The 27,668-nt window shown below is 43.3% G+C and overlaps 1 protein-coding gene across 8 annotated transcripts in view; it reads left to right on the forward strand.

Annotated features, from left to right (window-relative positions):
- Positions 1–27,668, forward strand: part of HHAT (hedgehog acyltransferase) — a 357,453-nt gene that overhangs the window by 65,686 nt on the left and 264,099 nt on the right. For 6 of the 8 annotated variants that reach the window (XM_061185553.1, XM_061185550.1, XM_061185554.1 and 3 more), the window contains 3 exons: positions 12,978–13,172; positions 15,644–15,859; positions 24,261–24,432. In XM_061185553.1, the coding sequence (XP_061041536.1) occupies positions 12,978–13,172; positions 15,644–15,859; positions 24,261–24,432 (583 nt within the window). The remainder of the gene's footprint in view (positions 1–12,977; positions 13,173–15,643; positions 15,860–24,260; positions 24,433–27,668) is intronic. The other 2 variants (XM_061185555.1, XM_061185558.1) reach the window with 1 other exon arrangement.

Genomic DNA, 27,668 nt, shown 5'->3' on the forward strand with positions numbered 1-27,668 from the left:
ACAGACTCACAGACATAGAGAACAGACTTGTGGTTGCCAAAGGGGAGAGGGGTGGGGGAGGGATGGATTGGGAGTTTGGGATTAGCAGATGCAAACTATTATATGTAGAATGGATAAACAACAAAGTCCTAACTATATTCAGTATCCTGTGATAAACCATAATGGAAAAGAATATGAAAAAGAATGTATATATATGCATAACTGAATCAATTTGCTGTACAGCAGGAATTAACACAACATTATAAATCAACTGTACTTCAGTAAAATAAATTTTAAAAAAATGGTGGGCTTCATTTGTTAGAAATTTCATTAAAAAGTAAGGATGAAACATGGAAAAGGTAGGACAAAGAGAAAGCACCAAAGAAATGGCAGAAATAAATGCAAATATATCAGTAGTCACAATCAGTGTGAATGCACCCAATCCACCCCCCAACCCTAGAAAAGGATTGTCAGAGTAGATAAAAGTAAAACAGAAAAAAAGGAAAATAAACAAAGAAATAAAACAGCATCCACAGGGGTGCTTCCTAGCAAGATATTCTTAAAATGGAAGCACACAAGGACACAGTGTTTGAAAGTGAAAGGATAGAAAAAGGTGTTCCAGCAAATATAAGCCTCATCTTTGTCCCATCCACCTAGATGCTAGTGCAGTTTCATTAACAGCTGGCAAAGAACATTATTTGTGACAAAGAGGGTTCTTGTTCAATGATAAAAAGTTCATTTCATTAGGAAGATATTATAATTCTAAGTTTGTTTATTTTGCTTCCAAATATAGAAAGCAAAAGTTGATCAATACCATAAAGATAAATAGATATATCTGTGATTTTAGGGAGAGATTTTAACATAATTTTATCACTAATTGATATATCAGATAGAAGAAAACAAATAATACAATTAATAAGCTTGATATAAGAAACGTAAATGGGGACTTCCCTGCCGGTCCAGTGGCTGGGACTCCGCGCTCCCAATGCAGGGGGCCTGGGTTCGATCCTTGGTTGGGGAACTAGATCCTACATGCCACAACTAAGACCTGGCACAGCCAAATAAGTAAATAAATAAATAAAAAGGTAGTTTATAAGTGGGCTATGAAGGATCTTAAATACTATAGTTTGGGAAGCAGGAATCCACTGAAGGTTTAAAAAAAAAAAAACGTAAATGATTACATCTAACAACGGGAGAATTCACATCCTCTTAAAGAACACATAGAATATTTATAAAAACTGACCACATCTTAACCATAAAGTAATTTTCAATGAATTTCAAAGGGTGTGTTTTAAATAGGTTACCTTCTCTAATCCCAGTGTAATTAAGTTGGAAACCAGTAACACAATGACCTGAAAACTCTAATTCATTTAGAAATTAAAAAAGCAAGCAAACTTTAAAATAACAATAGGTAAAAAAAGAGATCATACTGGAAATTAGAAAATAGTTAGAAATGAATGAATAATATATTACACCCTACTTGTAGGGTGCTACTTGGATAATTTTAAGTTTATGTAAGTACATAACTTTACATGCTCCTATTAAAACAAAAGAAAAGCTGAAAATTAATGAGCTAAGCATACAACTTAATTAGGAAAGAATAGAAAAAAGAAACAAGGAAAAGGAAGGAAAGAACAAAAATAAGAGTAGACATTAATGAAACAATCAGTGGCATGATTGGTCAAGAAAAAAAATGCAGAAATAACCAATATTAGGTGTGGAAAAGAGGATGAAAAAATATAGTAAGAGGATATTTTGCACAACTTTATGACAATAATTTTGAAAACTTTGGCAAAGCAGACACATTTCTAGAAAATATAACTTACCAAAACTGACTCATGAAGAAATAGAAAGACTGAATAGTACTATAACCATGAAAAGAAGTTGAGTAAGTAGTTAAAAATCTATTTGTAAAGAAAACAATAGTCTAACACACCACTTCTTCCAAACATTCAAGGCACAAGTTATTTAAATCTTTTCCAGGCTTTTTCAGAAAATAGAAAAAGAGGGAACATTCATTTTATGAAGAAGAGAGCATAAAATTGATACCAAAATCAAGAGTATGCGCCCTACCAGATACTATGACTTAATAAAGATATAATAATTAGGACATTGTTGTATTGGCACCAGGATAGATAAATAGACCAATGTAACAGAATAGAGTTTAGAAAATACTTGTACATAGATGGAAACTTGATTTTGACAGATGTGGCATTTCAGATCTGCATGGAAAAGATAAACTGTTCAATAAACAGTGCTGACACAATTGTTTAGCCATATTAAAAAGAAATGAATACTTACCTCATACCATTCATAATCATTTTCAAGGTGAATTAAGTCCTTAAAATAGGACTTCCGTGGTGGCGCAGTGGTTAAGAATCCACCTGCCAGTGCAGGGGACACAGGTTCGATCCCTGGTCCAAGAAGATCCCACATGCTGCAGAGCAGCAAAGCCCGAGAGCCACAACTACTGAGCTTTTGTGCCACAACTACTGAAGCCCACGCGCCTAGAGCCCATGCTTCGTAACAAGAGAAGCGCGCGCACCACAGCAAAGAGTAGCCCCCACTCGCCACAACTAGAGAAAGCCTGCGCGCAGCAACGAAGACCCAACGCAGCCAGAAAAAAAAGGACTTAAAAAAAAAAAGAGTATGAAACTTTTAGAAAGCATGATGTAGGAGGAGAATACTTCTTGATGGTAGGGTAGAGAAAGATTTCTTAATTAAGACACAAAAAGTATAACTTGTAGAGGAAAAAATTGATAAGTTTAACCACATTAAAACCAAGAACTTATCAGTGTATAATAATCAATGTACATCTTTGTATGTATCCAGAAACACAGTGAAGAAAATGAAAAGGCAAGTCACTAATTGAGAAGTTATTTGCAACCTGACAGAGGTTTGGTATTTGGAATATATAAAGAAATTTCAAAAGGAAAAAACAAGTCACCCAATAGAAAAAGGGCTCAATATGGGAAAAGGAATTTGCAGAAGAGGAAACACAAATGACCAATAAACTTATGAAAATGTGTTCAACTTCATTAGTAGTCAAACAAATGTACCTTAAAACTACAAGATACCATTTCATACTTTCAGTTTGGCAAAGATAAAAAACAAAAATCCCCTGATGATATCAAGTACTGGCCACCTGAACTCATACAGAGAGGCTGTGAGTATGTGTTGGTATGGCTCCTTTGTATTACATTATCTAGTGAAGTCAAAGAGGTGCAAATTCCACAGCTACCAGTGCTAACTCGGACATGGTCCCTGCAGAAGCTCTTCTCTGCCAATCAGGGGACATGAGCCAGGACGTTCATTGCAGCAATGAGATTGTAGTAACAAAGAGCCAGAAGCAATCCAAATATTCATTATGGGGAAATGGATGAATTGTAGTGAATTTATTCCATGGAAAGGAATGAATTGTAATTGTCAACGTGGCTGAATTTCTGGATCACGACATTGAGCTAATAAGGCAAGTTGCAGAGGAATCTATCAGATATGATCCTATGCACATAGAGCTGTACAGACTAAATGATACATTCACATGTATGATCACAAAGATGAGATAGCCATGAAAATAAATTCAGGATAGTGGTCACATCTGGTTGGGGAGATAGAATCAGAGGGGAGAGAGACTCCCTTGGTGGCACAGAGGTTAAGAATCCTCCTGCCAATGCAGGGAACATGGGTTCAATCCCTGGTCCAGGAAGATCCCACGTGCCATGGAGCAACTAAGCCTGTGCGCCACAACTGCTGAAGCCCGCACGCTCTAGGGCCAGTGTGCCGCAACTACTGAGCCCATGTGCTGCAGCTACTGAAGCCTGTGTACCTAGAGCCCATGCTTCGCAGTAAGAAGCCACCGCAATGAGAAGCCCGCGCACCACAATGAAGAGTAGCCCCCACTCGCCACAACTAGAGAAAGCCCACGCGCAACAACGAAGACCCAACGCAGCCAAAAAAAAGCTGAAAAAAGAATCAGAGGAGAGATAACCAGGGCCCTTTTTTGGTTTGTTTGTTTTTGCTTTGATTATTTATTCATTTATTTTTATTGAGGTATAATTGACATTTTTTTTTTTTAAATCATGAATGTATTTTTGTTCTATGTTTATTTATTTATTTTATTTATAGCTGTGTTGGGTCTTCGTTTCTGTGCGAGGGCTTTCTCCAGTTGCGGCAAGAGGGGGCCACTCTTCATCGCGATGCGCGGGCCTCTCACTATCGCGGCCTCTCTTGTTGCAGAGCACAGGCTCCAGACACGCAGGCTCAGGAATTGTGGCTCACGGGCCCAGTTGCTCCGTGGCATGTGGGATCTTCCCAGACCAGGGCTCGAACCCGTGTCCCCTGCATTGACAGGCAGATTCTCAACCACTGCGCCACCAGGGAAGCCCTATAATTGACATTTTTAAAATTGAGATGTATTTGACATATGCTCAGGGGCCCTTTAAAGCACTAATAGCTTTATCTTTCTTAAGCTGGTGCTGGGTATGCAGGTGTTATTTCATTATTCTTTATACCTTATAAACTTTATAAATATTCCTTTCCCTGTGTTTGATATGTGATGTATTTTTAACTGAACATGTGGAAGAATGGTGTGGCAGGGAGAAGGAAAGATGACGCTGCCCTGGGCACACTGAGTTTTCGTCCCCTGCCTCCCTCACCGTTCTGCCATGTGCATCAGGCCCAACATGGCCCCATCTGACTGGTCTCCTTTGCTTCCCACTCTTTGTCTTGCTACCTCTTGTTTGCTTCCTGTAGATCAGTGTTTCTCTAGCTTTCTTTTTTTTTTTTTTCATTATTTCTCCCCCAGGAGCATTTTTAGCTATTTTTCCCCAATTGTCACTTCCTCTTTATGACATTTTAATACCACAGATGTACTGTCTGTTTATGTACTGTGTACCTGCCTGTGCTTTATGCATAGAGGAAGGTTTTCTTGTCTGCAAGAACCAATTCCCCCCCTTCCCTTGGAGTAGATATAGCTCCAGTAGACAGTGCAAGATGTAGATTCACCCTCTGCTCGTGAACGGATATTCCTCCCTCTTTCCAAATTTCCTCCGTTTTCAGCTCCTATTTTGCACCTACCACCATCAGAAATCTACCTAGGTTAGGATATAGATGTTCCTTTGGTTAATTTGCTTGTAACTTTGAGTTAAGTCTCTTCCTGTTAGGAGTCCACATTCAGGGTGGCTAAGAGCTCCTGGCTGAAACCCGGCTTTGTCGCTTTTTAGTGATGCAGTCTTAAGCCAGTTAATTAATATCTTGAAGCCTTTCTCCTCATTTGTACAACAGGGACGGTACCGCTTGCTTCCTGGGGTAGTGGTGAGAGTCCAATGGTTTTCAAGGTTGTGCTGGCACACGAGGACAGCCAAGTAAGAGGTGGCTGCTGCTGGGGTCCGCTGGCCTTTGCTGTGTGCCGTGACTGTGGTCTGTGTGTGCTCCTGGGAGCAGTTCCCTCTGTGGTGTTCAAAAAGGAGGCGACTGTCAGAAATGCTGAAACCCCAGAGGGCAGAGGCTGTCTGTCCAGCCATACCTACCTTCCTCTCCTGCATGTCTTTCTCTGACCCTGTTTCAAGCTTGAGCTGGGCTGTGGGAGAAAGGATGGGGAGACACAGTCCCTCCCCCAGGAGCTGAGTGAGAAGTGACAGAGGAAACCAAATCCTGGGAGGAGTGGGCCACATCTGCCTGGGGGTGTCAGGGAAGGCCCCCGAGGAGGTGGCTTGTGAGCTGTGCCTTGAAGGGAGTGGAATCATCTGCTTATTTCAGCTTCCTGCATCTCATTACCAGGCATGGGTGGATAGGTGGACTTGTCTTTTTATCTGCAGAGCACATCTTATCCAAACTCAGTAGGTTTTGTTTGCATTTTTCTTGGAACGTGGCAGAGTTCGCACTGAGCCGTGTGTGTGTGTGTGTGTGTGTGTGTGTGGTCTCCCATCTCTTTGTGACCACAGGTTTGATTTGTGCAACAGCTGGTGGGCAGGGTTCTGGTCAGGCTGGGGCACAGTGTGCTCTTTCTCTGAGTCCGCTTGGTCCTTATGTAAGTATGAACCACAACTGTGGCCTCATTAGTTCCATGCTTTCACCACCTGGACTGAGTGTTCCAGATGGCCTTAATTTGGGTGGATGTTTTTGATACTTATTCAGGGTGGAAGATTTGGGTTGCAGTTGTCTATTGTTTCCCCTTTCTCGGGGGCATCATGAACTGTGGACGATGCTGTGCAGAGGATTAGGCATTATCACTTCTTGCGGTTACAACCCTTGAACCCTGAAGGATGCTTCCCGCCTTCATCTACTATCTAATCCCGTCTCTGCCTTTGTGGCCCTACCTCCTCCCAGAGAGAGGCAAAGAAGAGTTTATTTTCAAAAGTGGGATTTTCTTTTTCTTCCTTTTTTTTTTTTTTTGCCATGACAAGTAATAAAACTTTCCACTGAGCTCCTCGGCCAAGGTTAAACGCCTTTTCTCTGGGTAGGGCTCTCTCTGGGATTTGGCAAGACTACATCGCGGGCAGTGCCCTGGGAGGGAGGGGAGGCTGAGTAACGGCTCTGAGCTTTGGCTCCGGGTTTGTTACGATTGGAACATATGTGGGGTGGGTCAGACAGTGGCCTCCTTTCTTGAACACCGTCACCACCTGAGACGTTGCGTCCCCTGCCCTCAGAACCAAAAATACCCCTGTGCAAACTTTCTGAGAAGGCTGGCCGCGCGGGAGGCCGAGGCTGGGTGCTGCTGCTGACCGCAGGGTGCGTTCTCACCTGACCTCTGACTGGCAGCGCCTGCATTACTAGCGCTGGGCCCCGGCTGGCTGAGCTCATTGGCCGCAGGCTGAAAAGCGTGGTCGCATGGCGCTGGCTGAGACAAGTAAACTAACCTCTGGAAGGCCGTGGTGAACAGGCGCTCCCTTCCAGCGTATTATCGAAACCACACACCTGATAGGAATCTCATGCATTAATGATTTTCCTGGAATCAGACTCTTCCACCTCCATCACTGCATCTCTAAGGAGGGATGAAATTGGCTTTATTTGGGCCCACTGGCCTTTACTCCCAGGAAAAGGAGGCTAGAATGCCGTTGTGTGGACTCTGGGATGGTTTTGGTTATTTTCCCTTTTTGTTTGTGTGGCGATACACACACACACACGCACACATATATATATATTTTGTTTTTCAGTAGCAGCTGCAGTTGATTATGTAGTATGTAATAAATTATGCCCCCCACTGAGTGGTTTCTGACAGATGTACAAAAAGAATTAATACACAGCAAAGTCTGGTCCAGTTGCCAGCAGGAGTCTTCACCAAGCCTTTGCACTTTGGTTCCTCCCTACAGAGGTGAGCTAATGAGGGGAACCACTCAGGCACATCATGTCATCACTCAGCATCCACAGCACAGAACAAGCTAAAGCAGAAGGGAAGAAGAGATGGTGTGAGTGGGGCATGGCCAGCCAGCAATTCCTGTGGCTGGGTCCTGGCTCCCTATGAGGAAGATTTGAAGAATATAGATTTGCAAAAGAAAAGGCCACAAGTCCATGGTCATTTCTCAGGGGTGCTGATTTCAGCCTTTGAAACACGCCAGCTGAATTTGTTGATCTCTCGGAAGCCTTCCCTGGGGTGACAGGAATCAGGTTCTATCAAAGAGTCTGCTTTCAAAGTTTGGTGCCTGTACCCTATCAGTTGTGCACTATTTGAGGCTTCCCCCAACACAAGATTGTAAGAGATCCCTGTGAGTGAAAACAGGCAGTAGGCAGTGAGATGTGAAATAACACCTTTTTATCCTATCTGCATTGGCAAAGCAGTCTGTTCATAAGGGGTTAGGTGTACAAGCAGAGACTTTGGAAATCAGCAGGTTTTCACATTAGTGACTAAAAAGTCCAAAATTTTGGTGCTAATTTCTTGTTCTTAGTCATAACGGCCAGGTTAAATCCCAATACCTGGGGAAGCATATCCATCTATCCATCCACCCATCCATCCACCCATCTATCCATCCAACTATTCTAACCATTCATTTATCCAGTGTTTATGAAACACTTGTTATATGCTAGGTACCATGTAAGATTCTTACATTATTGTATTATGAACAAGACAGGATATTAATTTGTTAAGGGAGCCTATCAGAAAGAGAGACAGTTATGCCCTGTTTTGAGAAGTGGTTCAGTATAAACACAAGGAACAATGGGAGCAGAGGGCAAGTTTGCCTACCCCATTCAGTCTGGCCTAATTCCATCAGAAAGGCCATAGTATTTAGTCTCGCTTTATCTCAACTGCCACGAAAACAGAGTACAGTTTCCTTCTTATTGTTTGTTAAACTTTTAAAGGTTTCTCCTCTTCCCCTGCCTTCCTTTTTGTATCCTATCAGGAACTGAAGAACCTGGAATAAAGAGAGTTAAGGGGGTCAGGATAGTTCTGATGGGCTGGCATCTTGTGCCCCAGTGAAGTTCACTCAGACCATCTTATTGATGCAAGGTTCAGGTTGCTCACACTTTGATACCGTTTAAAAGAGCATGGTAAATGCAAGTTAAAGCCACAGTGGGATACCCCTGTCCAACTACCAGAGTTGATCAGGTAAAAAATAGTAACAACACCAAATGCTGGTGAGGATGCAGCATATGGATCCCTTGTATGTTGCTGGCGGAAATGTAAAATGGCCCCTCTGGGAAACTGTTGGGCAGTTTTTATAGAGCTCTAAACATGCAACTACCATGCAGCCCAGCAAGCTCACTCTTGGGCATTTATCCTAGAGAAATGAAAACATAAAAACCTGTACATGTATGTTCATTTCAGTTTTATTCATAATAGCCCCAAGCTGGAAAACAGCCCAGATGTCCTTCAACAGGTGAATGGTTAAAGAAACTGTGGTCCATCCACAGCATGGAAACTACGCAGCAATAAAAAGGGGGCAGTCCTTTGATACCTGTCACAACTTGGGTGGATTTCAGGGAATTATGCTGAGTGAAAAAAAGCCAGTCCTGGGACTTCCGTGGTGGTGCAGTGGTTAAGAATCCGCCTGCCAGTGCAGGGGACACGGGTTCGAGCCCTGGTCCGGGAAGATCCCACATGCCGCGGAGCAACTAAGCCCGTGCGCCACAACTACTGAGCCTGCGCTCTAGAGCCCACGAGCCACAACTACTGAGCCTGTGTGCCTAGAGCCCATGCTCCGCAACAAAAGAAGCCACCGCAATGAGAAGCCCACGCACTGTGACGAAGAGTAGCCCCCGCTCGCCACAACTAGAGAAAGCCTGCACCCAGCAACGAAAACCCAACACAGCCAAAAAATAAAAAACAAGGAAATTTATTAAAAAAAAAAAAAAAAAAAAGCCAGTCCTAAAGGTTACATACTGTATGACTTTTGAAATGACAAAATTTTAGAAACAGAGAGGATATTAGTGGTTTCCAGGGATTAAGGATGTGGGGTAAAGGAAGCAAGAAAAAGGTGGGTGTGGTTATAAAAGGGCAATGCAAGAGATGCTTGGGGTGGTGGAGCTGTTCAGTATCTTTACTGTGGTGGACACTGAACCTATATGTGATAAAACCTTTTATGTGATAAAACCGTATAGAACTAAACACACACACACACACACACACACACACACACACACACACGAGTGCAGGTAAAACTGGGGAAACCTGAATGTCTGTGGATTGTTGCAATGTCACCATCCTGGTTGTGATATATTCTGGTTTTGCAAAATGTTATCATAGGGGGAAATTGGGTAAAGTGTCCATGGGATCTCTCTGTGTTATTTCTTATAACTGCAGGTGAGTCTACAACTGTCTCAATAAAAATCTCAATTAAAAAAAAAGCATCATATAAAAGTAATACTTGGTTAGAATTTAAATCTATAAATTAGAAACATCACAGCCCAACATTAAATTAAGATTGTTTTATTTGTACATGTTACTTGATCAACATGATTCTTTGTGCCTCATTTCAAGTGAACAGCAGTTTCCAATCATAATCGTCATTTGAACCTCTTAACTTAAATGAATTGGGCTATTCTGACTTTTAGACAGATCTTTAATCAATTAATTAAAATTAACTAATTGGTTTTAATTAATTAATTATATTGGCTGCGCTGCCCGGCTTGTGGGATCTTAGTTCTCCGACCAGGGATTGAACCCAGGCTCTCAGCAGTGAAAGCACGGAGTCCTAACCACTGGACTGCCAGGGAATTCCCTAGGCAGATTTTTAAATCTTGAACTTGACATAGATTATGTCTGTGACCAAAGCTGCGTATCTGCCCAGATTGCCCTGAGAACTTGCAGAAAAAGTTTTTAAAGCCCTTCTAGTGATGAATCAGAAGTATTGTTTTGGAATAAAACATAACACACTTTCATTTTTAGTTCTGAAAAGTTAAAAGATTCCTGGCATATTTGATGTCAGAGGCTCAATATCTGATGTTTAAGCATTTTTGCTAAAGAGGTGGACACAAGTTTGATAAATTAAATACATAAGCACTTTTGGGGTAGAAGTGGGTGGGACAGGGCTGTCTTAGTTAGGCCTTTGCATATGAAAATGGTCTTTGAAACACTTGGGCAAAGCCCTCCTCCTCCTCAGAGCAGCAGACCTTCTATGCTGCTGCCTGCACTGCTAGGCAGTGTCACATTTCTACTTCTCGCCCTCTCTGCCCTGCTTCTTGCTGGTCTAGGTGTGTGTGTGTGTGTGTGTGTGTGTGGTAGGGAGGGGATAGCGGTTGGAGGAGGTGTGCCCTAAGGGCTGCATTGATAGTGGGGGACTGTTCCTATGATGCCAGTCAGAGAACAAGGCATGGAAGACTAATGATGCTGTATCAGCATCTTAGTGGTGTTTTCAAGGATGGGATTCCACTTGCATTCACTTTATAGAATGAAAAAAATCAATATGTTAGTCGGGTTCTAATTTATGTTTTAAAATAGGTGATTTTTTTTTGCATTGTTCACATCTTTCCCTTTTTATCACCTGCCCGCTGTGAATGTGTATAGTGGAGTTGTCTTTGCCCGTTGGGGAGGATGAGTGGGTAATAGGAGGGATAGCAGAGAATATGAGGTTCACGTGGGTGCATTTTCTGTGATGTCTTAGAGAAAATTAGACGTTGTCTGCCTGTAGTCTTTGGCAGGAGGAAGATGGTGAGGGATGAGAGTATAGGACAACCTTGTGTGCCCCCATGGTATCATTTGTGAGCACAGGTAAATTCATCAGAGAATCTCTGGAGCAGATGGGGTTTGCACAGCACTATTAAGTAGTTCCTGAAGGTTCCTCCAGCTTTTTCAAGTTGAAGCAGCTTAAGTCTGTGGTTAAGTTCCCAAATGAATCCCAACAAACAGGCTTTTTCCAAATGGATCAAATAGCACTCAATAAAAATGTAGCTGTGTTATGTGTATATGTATGTAGCCACGCACACATGGAAAAAGATTCCAAGTGGTAAATGCTGTAGATCAAGTTGAAAAAGACACCCCTTCCCTTTTTTTTGTTCATTAGAACTACTTCTTAAAATAGTCTCTGGTGACCTTGTTCCTTATAATTGAACTCTGTCCAGAGGTGAGTGCTTGGGGGAAAGTTTGAAGCAAATTTATGTGGCTGTTTAATGTGGGTAGTAGGATGGAAAAACAGTAAAAATGAACTGGAGATTTCTCTGATTTTCTTGGAACTTCAAAGTGGCTGACCTAGTCCCACATTTAAAATGTTCTCTCTTAGGCTGGAATATAAGTTTGGTAAGGAATTGTACTAAGACACTATTTTGGGGGAGTTAGCACTGAAGGATGGGATTTACAGTGTGCAGTCCACATCTGTCTTTCCCTTAAAGAAGTCTTTTTGTTTTCACAGGAAGACCTAATTTCAAGCAGCCCCTACTTTTCAACTCAGTGTATTCCTGGAAATCCTATTTTTGAATGCTCACCAAAAAGCCACATCATATTTTCTTATAGGAATAATAACTAGTATTTGCCTTGTCCTTCCTGTGTATGCAGACACCTTTGTAAGCATTTTACATGCATTAATTTACTTAATCCTCACGACAACCTCATGAAGTAGATACTGTTACTATCCTAATTTTATATCTGAGAAAACCGCGGCACAGAGAGATTAAGTAAGTTGCCGAGGGTCACACAGCTAGTTAATGGGGATACCAGGATTTATTTAGGCAGTTGGACTTCAAAGCTTGAGTAATTACACCACTAAGATATGTTGCCTCTCAAACAATGTTAAAACATTATTGTGGTTTTTTAAGTAAGGATTTACCAGCCAGATATGACCAAGAGTATATTGTAAAAGCAAAGACATGTTAATTTATCTACTTAGTTATTCAATGTCAATAACTATAAAACTTGATAATGAAATAGAAAAATTCTCTCCTAAAATGGGAATAAATGTATTAATCGGATTGACTATGCAAAGGCCTCAATATCACTGAAAGCAGGTAAGCTATACTTTTTCTGTGACACAAACTTGACTGTAAATAATATGCTAATGAAATAAAAATGTAATTAGAGATTTACTTGTAAGTGTCTGGTTTAAACTTTAGAAAGCCTTTTGTGGTTTGGATGGTCCAGTTTTCTCAGTAAGACTCCCGAGAAATGTGCACCAATATTTTATCTTACCTTCGTTTGGCAGAATAGTGTACGCAGGGGCTAGTGTGCCAGGTTGGCAGCTTTTCCAACTGTCTTCAGGCTCCCATAATGTCTGCTGAAAGTCAGCCATAAATCTTATTGTTGTGGGATCCAGTGGTCTTGGTGGTTTTGGCTGAAGGCAGGAAAGTGGCTCCTTTCTCTGGGTGGATCTGGTGGAGTTCTGGGGACCTGGGGGTAGGCAGCCATCACTCTGGGGTTAATGTGGAAAGTCCCTCTGAATCCTCTTTGTCTGTGTTACACTAAATCCCCAGGCCAGTGAGAACAGTTTGGTTAACGGGTCACAAGACATTACCCTCTTTTATGTAGAACCTTCAATAGCAATGCCTGTTAACTTACCCTTCTCTTTTTTCTTCCTTCCCCCCCGTCCCCACCCCCCCCCCAATGTCTTTCTCACTGGGTCCCTCCCTGTCTGCAGCACAAACCCTGGATCCTCACAGCCTATGGGATGTGGGCCTGCTGGTGTGTGCTGGGGACCCAAGGCACAGCCATGGTTCTTATTCACACCACCATCTCCTTCTGTGTTGCCCAGTTCCGGTCGCTGTTCCTGTCATGGCTCTGTTCTCTCTTCCTGCTCTCTACACTGAGGCTTCAAGATGTGGAGGAAGTTAAGGTAAGAGTCTCCGTTTTACCATTGGGAAGGAGAAGGCCCCTTTGGCAATGCCTTTATCCAGGTAGATGCCTTTGTTTTCAGACAAGAGTCAATTGAAGAACTGTGGTGGCGCTCCCTCTAGTGGCCACAGGGGGTTGATGCATGTGAACCCTGGTGTTGCATTCTGCAGTCTTTTGTATCTGACTATGTCTTAGTCCTTGGAGGTTGCCCAGCGCTGACCTTGTACATTTTCTCCCAGTTTGGGCAGGCATGGATGGTGCCAGATGTCATAGGAACAAAGGGGAAAAAAAAGCAATAATCCCCTATACATTTAATAAAACAATCATCTGTAGAGTGCTGCATGGTTTATAGGGAACTCTCACATTCCTTATCTCATCAGAAGCCCACGATAGTCCCTGAACAGATAAGGCAGGTATTTTCCTTGCACAGAACATCTTGGGAAGCTTTTGATATTCTTTTTTTAGTCATGTGGAACTGGGCTTCCCGTGGTGTCTTTATTCTTGTTCATTTGTTCACTCATTCGTTCACCTTTTCATAGATTTAAGTGATGGTACTTAGAATTGGTGAGCCCTGGATCCGCACAGTCATGGGAAAGAATGCGACGGGAAGGATGAGCCAGTGGTTTTCTAGTCTCTTCTATTCACTGTCTCTCCTGCTCTTGAAACTGGAGGCGGTGTTTAACCTCTGAGTCTTAATTTCGTCATTTGGAAAATGGAGGTAATAGCTGCTCTGCCTTCCTCATGGAGTTGTTCTAAGGATCCAACAAGATAATACGTGTTAAGCAATTTTGTAAAAATGGTAGCATTTTGAAAATTCAAGAATTCTTGCTGTTGTTAGGCTACCTTAATTTTTCTTCACTCTTACCAATGGACTGGAGCGAATACTTCAAGCACTTGTCTCAAAACCTGGACTTAAGAGAAAAAGTAGGGTAGCATAGCGTCTCTCTCCTAACAAAGATACATAACTTCCCAGAATGATTAAACTAGGTGATCACTTAAATAAGTGTGCTTAAAAATAGATTTGCGATAAAAATAAAAACAAATTCACACCTAACTTTTGGGGGACCTGGCAAATGTTCAAAGATGGTCTCCAGTTGTAATTATCCTTTAATTGGTGACTGTTAGCATCAGTTATGGGTGTTGGTGGTAAATAAGTGTTCCATTTGTTATGTAAACTGGTGGTGTGAAAAATATTGCTGAAGGGGAGAGAGCAAATGACCGGAAACTAGTTGCCCTGGGTTTCCATACTTTCACACATGCAGTTTTCTTGGTTTTTCTCGGTGGCTGCTGAAGTCCTGGACGTGTAATAGAAACTCTGTTCGGTACTTAGTTTTTCAGTGTAAAGCCTTAAAAGACCCTCATGGATCAAGTGGACAACTCTTTCCTTTGTCCCAATTTTATTTCTTGTATCTATTTCCATAACCTGTTTTCTCATTAAAAAAGCAATACATATGTATTATAGAAAATATGGAAAATATAGAAAAATATAAGGATTATAAAATGATCCATAATTTTATTCCCCCAATATTAAGATTTTACCACATTTGCTCTTAGTCTTTTGTTCCGTACCTAATTTTGTACGTGCTTGTTATTATCTCATGCTGTGTTGTAATTATACTTTTCCATACCTATCTCTGGTATGAGAATTTAGGTACATTGAGGGCAGGGACTATTTCTTTTGACGATGTTTCTCTAAAGCTTATTTGGAAAATAGTCTTCAACTACATGTGGAGCCAAATTAATGATAGAAGAACAAAAGGAAAGATATGCTGAACACATAAATCCCACGTGACATTTACAGACACACCCCATTTTATTGCACTTTGCGGATATTGCAGTTTTTTTTTAACAAATTGAAGGTTTGTGGCAACCCTGCGTTGTCAGATGATCAACAGCATTGTTTCTTTTTTTTCAGCGGTAAAGTATTTTTAAATTAAGGTATGTTCTTTGTCTTTTTAGACATAATGCTGTTGCACAGTTTAATAGACTACAGTATAGCGTAAACATAACTTTTATGTGCACTGAGAAAGCAAAAAAATTGTGTGACTCATTTTATTGCGGTGTTCGCCTTAATGCGGTGGTCTGGAACCGAACCTGCAGTACCCTGAGGTCTGCCTGTGTAAGTCTCTCTTTGTCTTCAGAGTTGTTGAAGGAGCTGTTAGAGTACCCACTGGATGTAGCTGATCTCCATGCTGTCCGCTGGTGTATCTGACAGATGCATATCTGGGAAAACCTTCACTCTGTGTTGCATCAGGCTTAATGCGAAGCTTCTGGCTGATGTTAGGGACACTCTCCTGCCCGTTGCTCATTAATTGCTTGTTTTGATGATCGATGATGTTTACCTGCTGTTCAGTGGTTCTCGACTTCCTGGATGGGACAGCTGCTCTGCCCGTGGAAGAGATCTCCTTCCTGGGAGACTGGATGACGTCCCTCCTTGACACTCAAGGTTGTTGTCTCCTTGTGACTTTGCAGAGAGGGTGGTACCAGACGGAAAATGAGTACTACTTGCTGCAGTTCACACTGACCGTTCGCTGCCTGTACTACACCAGCTTCAGCCTGGAGCTCTGCTGGCGGCAGCCGCCGGCTGAGGGCACCTTCCGCTCCTTTCCCTGGATGGTGGCCTATGTCTTCTACTACCCAGTCTTCCACAACGGGCCCATCCTCAGCTTCCCGGAGTTCATTGCACAGGTGAGAGCCTTTCAGGGATTGGATGGGTGTTTCTGCAGATGATGCTTCTGTCTTTGTTGCTGTGGTCATCCGTGAGTCTTTTCATACAGGGGTGCCCACAAGTTTAGAACACACATTATTGTCATGATTTCTGATAATAAACGAAATACTTTGGGGAAATAAGCCTTCAAAATAAAGGTCAGCATATCTCTTGTGCATGTTGGTTGTAGGAGCTCCCACCCGGATTCTCTGTGGACTGTGGCAGCCAGAAATAATAACTGGGCACAGCCAGGAACTTGGGGGTAGGCATCCCCTGCAGGGCAGTCCCAGAGAAAGAAAACTGGCTTCTCATGGTATTACTTGGAAAGTGGAAGGAGAAACTGGCTGAGCTCTTGGTTGGCAAATAATAGGTGCCCTTTTATTTTCACAAACTGCTTCTGAAATAGCTCTGCCGTGGCCTGGGAATTGTTCAGGGCGATCTGGATAGGATAACAGAGTGGAGTTGAAGAGGGTTTGAAAGCAATGGTGTGTTTTCGGGTCTGGGTGCCTGTTTCTGCCCAGGATCTCGCCTGCCTACTTCTGGACAGCAGCCTTGTCTGAACAGCAGCCTTGTCTGAAGCTCATGGGAAGCCACCTTCGTCATTGCCACCTCACTTTTCCTCCTAGTTCAGATGTTTTTCCTCATTCCACAGCTAGCCTCATGGAACACGTGTACTAAGTTAATTCACCTAAAGTGTGAGTAATCAATTGATGATCCCTAAAAACAGTGTTTCTCAAAGGACATTCCTGCCTCCCTCCCCCCAACAAAACAGTCCCCATGGAGGTGAGAACAATAACACGTATGCACACACAGTGCACACATGAGCAAGCACACACATGTACACATGTGCACACACACTGGGGCCTGGACACGTAGTTCGAAGAGCAGGGCCAGCAGCAGTGTTTGACATTTCCGGAGGGCAACCCGAAAGGTGCCCCCTGCACAAATAGGAGGGTTCTTAGAAATCCCTTATTTTGTCTTAAAAATTTCACTGAGTTACACATTGTACTCAGAAGTATATTTCTGCATTATAACAATAACTTAATGTTTAAAAATTGCCAGTTAAATCATTGAATGTTTTCCCCTCTGCAAATCTTTAAGTGAAATTGATATTCTGGGCAGATGTATGTTTAGTATGTGGTTTCTCATACCTCAGTTTGGGTTACCTAGGATCGTTCTTTTGCCATGAAGGAATTTAAAATCTGTGTTTGAAAATCATGGTTAAAATTGTTGTGTAAAAGAAAGAGGTGGTTTAGTGATGGCAGCTGATCTTCTAACTCAGAGATTCTCAAAGTGTGGTCCCTGGACCAGCAGCTACAGTATCACCTGCGAAGTTGTCAGAAATGCACATTCTCAGGCCCCACCCCAGACCTAATGAATCAGGAACTGGGGGGCGGGGCCCAGCAGTGTGGTCCTGATGCTGTTAGAGGTAGAGAACCACTATCCGAAGTTCTTAGAAAAGCAGGGGGTGGGGTGAGGGTGGGGTAGACCCAAGGTAGGGTGGGTTCAGGTCCTCCGAATTTTGTCTCCTTTACAACCTCCTTGCCACTGTAAGTTTTTAATTCTAACATTGCAGTCAGTAACTTTTGGACTAAACATCCACAAGCACACCCCCACCCCTCTCTTGAAGGCAGATAATTCTCAGAGAAACATAGACTAAACCCATTAAGAGGAAACAAATTGGGACTTCCCTGGTGGCGCAGTGGTTAAGAATCCGCCTGCCAGTGCAGGGGACACGGGTTTGAGCCCTGGTCCGGGAAGATCCCACATGCCGTGGAGCAACTAAGCCCGTGTGCCACTACTACTGAGCCTGCGCTCTAGAGCCCGCGAGCCACAACTACTGAGCCCGCGTGCCTAGAGCCTGTGCTCCGCAACAAGAGAAGCCTCCTCAATGAGAAGCCTGCGCACCGCAACGAAGAGTAGCCCCCGCTCGCTGCAACTAGAGGAAGCCAGCGTGCAGCAACGAAGACCCAATGCAGCCAAAAATTAAATAAATAAATTTGTATATATAAAAAAAAGAGGAAACAAATTATTTTCCTAACTGCCTCTTATCCATTAAGGAGCTTAGCCCTATGGGATCTGTACTTTGTTGTTAGGCAAATCATCATTCTTCTTAGTTCTCGTCTGTCGTCTCCTTTCTGATTGTACCCTGTAGGGTCTTGAGGGAATATGAGAGGCGTGTCTCAGGGTCCTGAATATGTTACACAGAGGCGAGCTTTGAGATTGTCGCTCACCTAAATCCTTAGCCAAAGGCTCTTGTTCTCGAGTTTCAGCCTGGGGAGATGAAGGGGTTTCTCCCTGTAGGGAGTCAGGTCTGGAGACTGCAGGTAGCATCTATGTCCCCTCTCTCTGTTTCTTTTACCCCTTTCAAAATGGTAGCAATTGCCAAAAGCAGGGAACTCAAATAGGCAAGTTGAAACCTTTCTCTATGGTCTGAGAAGATTCATAGAAAAGTCAGTCTAGAAAAGGCAAAATGTTTAATAAGCTACAGGGCAATAAAAACAAGCCAGGTGGTTTCTGCAGTTGCTGGGGGTGTCTATGGGGCACTTAACCTCCTATGAGAAAAATGGGTCTAAAAGGAGAGCAGTTAAACTAGGGAGCTAATCTAGTAGTGAAAGGGCTCCTTCAGAGAAGCCGGGAGGGGGCAGAAGAAAGCCAACTGGAAGAGCTTGTAAGTAAGGTTTGCTCTGAATGAGTGCTTGTGTGAATGAATAAATGTAATAGGAAATGGTAGTATTGAAATTTTGGCTCTTAGCTTCTCAGGTCAACGCTCACAAACTCTAAAGAGCAGGCAGAGACTTGCCACCAGGGGGCGGCAGAGCCTCACCGTGGAGACGAACCCAGCTGAGCAAACCACAGTCCATAAATTTACAGTACTAGGTCCACCCTGGGAGAATGTTCTCTTTCACCCAGTTTTTTTTTTTTTTTTAGTGTGTAAATTTACATATCCAAGATGAGGCAAGTATAGAAGAGGTGCCTCTGTAATGTGTGGCATGTGAAATTTGTACACATCAATCATGAACAGGGGAAAATGTGCCTGTCAACAGGCCTCAGTGCCTTAACTTGAAGGCCATCTCTGATGGCATTTGGAGTTTCAGGAATATGGGCCCCGTTTATTTTTCTCCCAGGGTTCTATGGAACTCAGATACGGAGCAGGGGGTGAGGTCGGGGGACAGGGTCGGGGAGGTCTAGGGAAAGGCAGGAAATGCTGTTTATTTGCTGAGCTTGGAGCTTGGGGCCACCACATCTTAACTCTGAGCAGGTTGAATCATGCAGTGAGGGAGGAGCTGATATGGGGGAGGACGGTGAGCCTGGGTGTGGGAGGACCAGGGGGCTTTTGCTGGCTGAGGGCTGTGCTCCTGCCCCGAGGGGAAGAGCCAGCGCTCAAATAGGGAGCTAGGTTGGTGGTTAAGAGCAAAGACTCTTGCACCCAATCCTATTGTTACAGGGTTTGAATCCCTGCTCTGCTTTGGCTTGAGAGCTTTTGGTGAGTTACTTACCTTATTTGTGACTCAGTTTCCTTATCAATGAAATGGGAAAAGTAATAATACCTCCCTCATAGGGTTGTTATAAGGATTAAATGATTTTGTATAGATAGTGGGGCTTGACATGTAACACTATGAGGTGTTAACTATTACCATTATTGTTGTTGTTATCCAAAAGCGGGGGCATTTCTGGGGTAAGCTGTTGGAGGAGGGCATTGAAAGGATGTGACCACTGGTTGACCCGCAGTCTGGACCTGGGCAGTTGGAGGCTCCTCACCCCTCCCCTGCCCTTGGAATATACGTTCTGCCTGCCATTCCCACACTAGGAGCCATTTCAGGGACATAGCCTTGACCTTGAAACAGGAAGGTGTTGTTGAGACCATCTGGACTGACTACGTGACTAAACCCAGGTAAGGCCTCTATTTAAACTTTAAAATTCTGGCCGGTGGGCGCAGAGATCTACTTGCCTTTCAGCGCCCAAGACAAGGCTCATCTGTAAGCTCCCTTGCTTATTAAACCTGCCACCTGCCAATCCGGAATGGTCTGGCTGTTTCTTTGGTCTCTCCTTGCCCCCTGTGTACAAGGGGCCAGTTTCAGATTTCACCCAGGGAAGCTCCCGAGGGTGAGAACTAACATAAGTTTATGCCAGAACCGAGGCCCTGGGTGTCCAGGCTGATAGGTGAGGGCAGCAGCAGGGGCCATTCTGGGCCGGATTCTGGGCAGGGACCATCCTTGATCTTAGAGGAGGCCAGCGGAAGACAGATGCAGGCAGTGGCTGCAGGTGCAGGGGTGGGCCCAGCCCCTGAAGTACCAGGCCTGGCAGTCAGTGTCCCAGACAAACCACTAGGGGTATGGGGTGGGCTCTGGCTGTAGGGCGCATCTGGAACGATGCCAAATGTGAGAAGTAACCCTAACTGAGCACTTACTCCTAACCAGGCTTTCCATGTTCTGATGCCTTTCATCCTGGCAACAACCCCGGGAGAGAGGCCCTGTCGTTACTCCCACTTCACAGATGGTAACGCAGAGGCAAGGACCGGCTAACGCAATGCGCGTTGTGGTGGGAGGGACAAAGACCAGACAGAGCCTTGTCACCAGCTCGGTGAGCCTCACAGGAGTTAGAGGGAGGAAGCAGTGTGGCCTCGTGGACATGTGGGTCTGGAGGCTCAAGCTGGCCAGACCAGGTCCCAGTCCTGTGGCAGCTACACCGACTGCAGGCCCCACTTGCTGTTCTGCCAGAGACCACTCGGTACTACTGGCCTTGGTCTGGATGCTGGGGAGGGGCAGTGAGGGTCTGATTAGGGAATGATTTCCTGGGAGTAGGGGTACGGTCTATGACCCTGGGCTGGAGAGAAGCTCCCGCGTTACAAAGGAACAAGACTCGGGCTACAGTGCCCTTGACCCAAGCGTGGAGGTTGGAGCAGAGGTAACTCAGTTGAACAGTTGCCTCTGGGGAAGGCTTCTGTTTGGTGCTCTCCAACATGGGTATTATTCGTATGTGAAAGAAAAGAACCTTTCATCTTTGAGAACTGTCATCTTTAATCATTAGAATATCTTTGAAGGGCTTCGATATTCCTTTTTATGCGATTTGCATGAAATGAGGTTTTAAAATCTAACATGTTTTAAAATGCACTTCGCAGATGAGTTAGTGTGTATTTTTTAGGGGAGCCTTAACTAAAAATTCCCATTGACGGCAGTTGCCAGTGGTCTTAAGATTGGCACTCGCCTCAGTTTGAAGTATCTCAAGTGAAACGCTTCGCATGCAGAGGTTGAATAGTGAGCTGTGTCTGGTGTGTCTTTCCTCCTGCTGAATTGACAAGGGGCAAACATAAATGGACTGTAATAACAGTACAACTCTGCAGAAAGACTAATAACCATGTTTTTAAGTAAAAGCAAAGAGAATGAAAAATCGGATTGTTTTCCTTCTGCTGTGTTTACTTGTGCAATTAAGGAATAGACGTTTCTCTTACTCTGAATGGGGAGGCATCCAGCATCAAAAAGGGAGGATTGCAGAGAAAAGTCCAGCCTTTCTGGTCCAGTGGTGACACATAAGTATGCCTTTTTAAACCTGGAGAGCAAGTTTGGCCCTGGGGAAAGTAGGGAAGTCATTATTGGGACTTCAGTCAGTCACAAAATGCACCTCATGTTTCTTCTTAATTACAGATACTCGTGTCATTTTAGACCATGCATTGTTTGGGGAAGGAAAGGAGGGCCTCTGGACTGACCTTGAAATGTGGTCGCCTGGAGCTGGAGGTGATTGGACAGACTTATTTTCCTGATTGCCTGGCGTGGCTGTTTGTTCTGATCTCACAGTGGCTTCCCTCCTGTCTAGATGCGTCTCCTCTCCCTGGGATGGGGCTGCACACCCAGTGATGCTCCAAGGCCTTGGGTGCAGGTCTGGACTTCAGGGGACCTGAGCTTGGGGTTAGGCAACTGCTCAGGGGCCTGCAGGCCATGTGCATAGTTGCTTATTTGGGAACACTGGAGACAGTTGTGCCAAGATTGTCTTTTGTCAGCACTGCTTTTGAGGTCGTTATCACATTCAGTCAGGGAATCTGCTTTCCTCCAAGAGTCTGGCACCAAGAAAGGCCCCTTCTGTTGGTCTGGAATGGTTTTAGGTGCCTCTTCATGTCTTAGCTTCCCCAGTTGCCTTGGTGTGAACTGTTAGCCTCCATAGACTGATGGACACTGTATTCGTAATTGTTTCTTCATTTGCTGATAGTCATTTGGTCAAAATGAGTTTGCTTTAGAGAGCTGGAAAAGGGTTGAGAATGAACAAAGGGCAACTCAGCGTGTAACTAAGAAAGTCTCTGAGTGAGGTGGGAAGGTAAGGAGAAATAAAGATGGGTAGCACAAAAGAGAGAGAGGCTTGCTTGCTCATAGAGAGGATGGTGAGCTCCCCTGGGGAGGTCCTGAGACTTGGCATTTTTTACAAGAAGGCTGCAGAAACAGAGGGCTTGCCTAACAGAGAGGACCAAAGTCTTCACAATATCGTGAAGTTACATTACTTTTTGCCCTGATTACAAAAATAATAATTGTTAAAAAATAACTTAAGAATCTTACCATCCAAAGATTACCATCACTGCTGCCATTTTGGTGTCTGTCACTCCAGCCTTTCTTTATTTATGCACATTTATATCAAAAAATAGTTTTCATGGCTACGTAAGATTGAGGCGCACTCATGCATTTAACCAAGCCCCAAGCCCATACTGTTGGAAGTTTGGGTTATTTCCTTTTTCTTCTCAATTATATAACGCAGACACGAGGGATCGGGCAGGTAGGGGGTCTCTTACTGAGGATTTCGCCATCCACTGGCTTGTCGATGCTCTGCTCCAGACTTTGTAGCATGTACGCTTGACGTAAGGATTCATATGAAAACCACCCTCAGTTATGCCTAGAGAGGGAAAGGGGTCTGCATTGGGTCGCTGTGCTGCGGCTATAATTGCAGTGAGCTGCAATCCCTGCAAAACTGCAAATCCCCCTGTGCCCCACCTTCCTTTCTGGATAACCTTCCCAGCTAGTGCTTCCCCTGTCAAACTTAGCTGGGTGGATCCTTCAAAGCGGTTACTCTTGTTTCCTAATAAATATCTTTCTGAGGTGAACTGAAAAAAATGAAAGGAAAAAGGAAATTCCTGTTAATTTGATCAACTTACATTAAAAAATTAAAACCAACAGCTTTCCTGGGCGTAGCTAACCAAGCAGATGGCAAAAGGGGGAAAGCCATTTATGCAGCTTATTGCAATGTCACTGCGCCAGCCAGAATTTCTTGGTCTGGTTTCTTGCTGTAAGAGGACCGTTTGAGACCGTGGTAGAATAGATGCTCAAGAATGGAATAGAAATTAATTCCTTGGAGTGTAGATAGCCCATCACCTCTAAGGGCAGTGCCTGCCGCCCCTCCTGGCTGCCGTGGGACACACTGCACCCTGATGGTTAGAGGAGAGGAGAAGTTAAAGAAGCATGTCAGGATCACCTTCCCCTAGGGATGGGCCTCTCTTGTTCATGTAGTGTCTGGAGCCCTAATTGTCAAGCCCTTGCTGAACGAAGTCCATATCCTCTGCCAGCTAATGTGTGCAGATACAACTTCATAATTAAGGCGGTCACTTCACCTCTGCATTTCCAGGCAGCCTTCAGTCTAATAAAATCGCGTCAGTGTAAGATCCGGAAAACTTATACACGCTCTCTTGTTTTTCTGTGTTTGTCTAGGATACATCAGGAACTGCCCTCCATCCTGGGTTTTGGCAGGGCTGCTGCTGGGGTGAAGGGATGCAGAACCCCTTCTTGGTTCTCGGCACTGGGCTAGCTTGTGGCCTCCACCCTATTCTTGCTCTTGGACAGAGTTTTCTAGCTTGGACATGACTCAAAAAAATTTTTTTTATTGAAATATAGTTGATTTACAATGTTCTGTTAGTTTCAGTTGTACAGCAAAGTGATTCAGTTACCTATCTATCTATTCTTTTTTTAGATTCTTTTCCATTATAGGTTATTACAAGATATTGAACATCTTGTAATATATTACTGTGCTCTACAGTAGGTCCTTGTTGGTTATCTGTTTTATATACAGTAGTGTGTATCTGTTAATCCCAAACTCCCAATTTATCCCTACCCCCTTTTCCCTTTGGTCACCATAAGTTTGCTTTCTATGTCTGTGGGTCTATTTCTGTTTTGTAAATAAGTTCATTTGTCTCATATTTTAGATTCCACATATATGTGATATCATATGGTATTTGTCAGACATGGTTTTTTTTACCCTAGAACGCCGAGTGTTCCCAAGGCAAGCTAAACCAGCCCTCCCTTAGAAGATACAGCAAAAATGAAAATTTATAAAAACGTTGTCTAGGGGACTCTGAAAGGTTTTAAAAATGGAGGTGCCATCTAATGACTTCTTCTGTTTCTACTTTAGATGCAGCAGCAGGAGCAGGGCTCGCCGAAGGCCAGCCTTTCCATCCTTGCCCTGGGGCTGGGCCGCCTCCTCTCCTGTTGGTGGCTGGCGGAGCTGATGATTCATCTTATGTACATGCACGCCATCTACAGCAGCACCTCCCTGCTGAGGGCCGTCTCATGTTGGACCTTAGGTAATGGTGGAAATCACTGGCGGTAGAACAAGCATCGAGACAGGTAGCTTCACGGCGAAGCTGGACCGGGGGCAGACAGGGGTGTAGTCGCCTTGAGCAAACCCTCCTTTTTTTCACCTTGTTCCTCTTGTGGCCGAGATGACGCATGTGTGAGGTGGTTGACAGAGGGGAGGGTCAGGCTTGGTGGTCTTGGAACCAAGGATGGTAGCAATCCCTCTTCCTAATGGAATCCTGCCAAGTTCAGCTGGGTCCGCGTCTTCCTGGTGTGGCCGGCATTGCACTTGACAGGAGAAGGCAAGGGATGCTGGGTGCAGCCTCTTAGTCCCTGCTAAGAAGTAATGCTTTATGACCGAGTTCTGCAGTAATCCTTGTTGTTTTCCTGTATGATATAAAGCAAAGAGTATGAGCTTTAGAGTCAGACAGATACAGGTTTTTTTTTTTTTTATTGAAGTGTAGTTGATTTACAATGTCGTGTTAGCTTCAGGTGTACAGCAAGTGATTCAGCTATACATACATATATGTGTATATATATACACACACACACATGTATATATATATATTCTTTTTCAGATTCTTTTTCCTTATAGGTTATTACAAAATACTGAGTATAGTTCCCTGTGCTATACAGTAGGTCCTTGTTGGTTATCTATTTTATATATAGTAGTGTGTATCTGTTAATCCCAAACTCCTAATTTATCCCTCCCCGCCCCCGCAACCCCCCCCCCCCCGGCTTTCCCCTTTGGTAACCATAGGTTTGTTTTCTATGTCTGTGGGTCTATTTCTGTCTTATAAATAAGTTCATTCATATCATTTTTTTAGATTCCACATACAAGTGATAGCATATGATATTTGTCTTTCTCTGTTTGGCTTACTTCATGTAGTATGATAAAATCTAGGTCCATCCGTGTTGGTGCGAATGGCATTATTTCACTCTTTTTTATGGCTGAGTAATATTCCGTTGTATATATGTACCACATCTTCTTTATCCATTCACAGCCAGATATAGGCTTGAACCTCGGCTCCACCAGTCGCTAGTGGGCAATCTTTGGCAGCTTGCTACAACTGTCTGCATGTTCACCTGTCAAATGAGCAGACTCACATTTGCAGGGTTGTTTGGAGGATTAAGTGAAACCATGAAGATGAAGGGCTTACCTCGTAAAATGTCTGATAGATAGAATTAATGGTGTGTTCTTATGTAGGCCCCTCTGTTGGCCCCTTTTTCTTGTCTACCCATTTCTTTCTGTCTGCAAGTAGGTGGGCTGCAGGTCTTATTTCCTTAGCAGGACACAGTCTCCAGTATAAGACTTTTCTGTGGAGATGCCATCGTTCTTTATTCCTCTGGCCGAAACAGCAGAGAACATGCTCCTTTCTGAACGAAATCTTCTCACTTCTTTGCACTCCTTTCAAGAACTGAAATTCAGCCCCGTGGTCTGACCTCCAGCCTGTGGCTCCAATGGGAAATGTGTGATCTTCCGGCCAGATTAAGCTGCTCTCTGCCAAGGGCAAGAGTAATAGCCTGACTCCTTATCTGTTTGGTGATTTATAGATTTAAAAAAAAAAAAATCTTGATTGCCCTGTTATCACACATGCTTAATCAGAATGTTTTCAAGGAAGATGCCTTTTAGGATTGGAAAAATGCTGAGTTGTTTTAACGACAGTCTCTTCTTCCCAGACAAAATCTTTTTTCGTAGTTGGGGGTAACTAATAATCTAAGGCTTTAATGACACACTTAGGCAAACAAAATAGGATTAAGTGATGGCTTATGCTAAATCAGATCCCAGTTGTACTACATCCAAATTAAGAGATTGTATCCGTTTGGGTGATTTTAACTATGAAAACTGGAAAGCAAAACTGAAAATGGGGCTTAAACAAAAAGGAAAAGTTATCTCAGACAGCTATTACTCCTAAGGTCAGCACTAAGGGTGGTAAATCCAGTGACAAAGAAGAGTCATTAGGGGTCCATTTGGGTACCAACCACTCAGTTTAAGAACTAACCAGAATCCTACAAGCCCTTTGTTTGCACCCATAATCCCATCGCCTCCTTTCGCCCCCTCCACAAAGATAACCTGACTTTTGGGTTTATCATTCCCTTTTTATAAAATCTTTTTTTTTTTTTTTTTAAAAATAGACTTTATTTTTAGAGCGATTTTGGATTTATAGCAAAACTGAGAGCAAAGTACAGAGATTTCCCATATATCCCCTGTCCCACACATACACAGCCTCCGCCAGTATCAACGTTCCCACCAGTGTGGAACATTTGTTACAATTGATAAACCTACAATGACACGTCATTATCACCCGAAGTCCATCTTTATATTAGCATTTACTCAGTGTTGTACAGTCTGTGGGTTTTGACAGATGTGTAATGACGTGTATCCACTCCTATAATATGAGACAGAGTAGTTTCACAGCCCTAAAAATTCTCTGTGCTCTATTCATCCCTCTCTCCCCTTTAATCCCTGGCAACCACTGACCTTTTTACCATCTCCATAGTTTTACATTTTCCAGAATGTTGTTGTATAGTTGGAATCATACGGTATGTAGCTTTTTCAGATTGACATCTTTCACTTAATGATATGCATCTAAGGTTCCTCCATGTCTTTTTATGGTTTGATAGATCATTTGTTTTTAGTGATGAATAATACTACATTGTCTGGATGTTCTACAGTTCATTTATCTGCTTGCCTACTGAAGTACATCTCAGGTGATTCTGAGTTTTGCAATTATGAATAAATTTGCTATAGATATCCACCTGCAGAGTTTTATGTGGCCATAAGTTTTCAACTCCTTTGAATAAATACCAGGGAGTGATTATATGGTAAGAAAATGTTTATTTTCGTAAGAAACTGCCAAACTGACATTTTTCAAGCTGGCTTTTTTTTTTTTTCTTACCTGCAAGTTATGAGTGCCTGCTATTCCACATACTTGCCAGTATAACAGTCCTTTATCAGGTGTGTCTTTCGCAAATATTTTCTCCCAGTCTGTGGCTTATCTTCTCTTTCTCTTGACAGTGTCTTTAACAGAGCAAAAGTTTTTAATTTTAATGAAATCCAGCTTATCAATTATTTCTTTCATGGATCGTGCATTTGGTGTTGTATCTAAAAAATCCACCATCCCCAAGGTCACCTAGGTTTTCTCCTGTGTCATCTTCTAAGAGTTTTAGAGTTGTGTGTTTTATGTTTAGGTCTATGATCTATTTCGAGTTAATTTTTGTGAAGGGTGTAAGAAATTAGACA

This window comes from Eubalaena glacialis, chromosome 3 (assembly GCF_028564815.1).
Source record: "Eubalaena glacialis isolate mEubGla1 chromosome 3, mEubGla1.1.hap2.+ XY, whole genome shotgun sequence".
Classification (NCBI taxonomy): Eukaryota; Metazoa; Chordata; class Mammalia; order Artiodactyla; family Balaenidae; genus Eubalaena; species Eubalaena glacialis.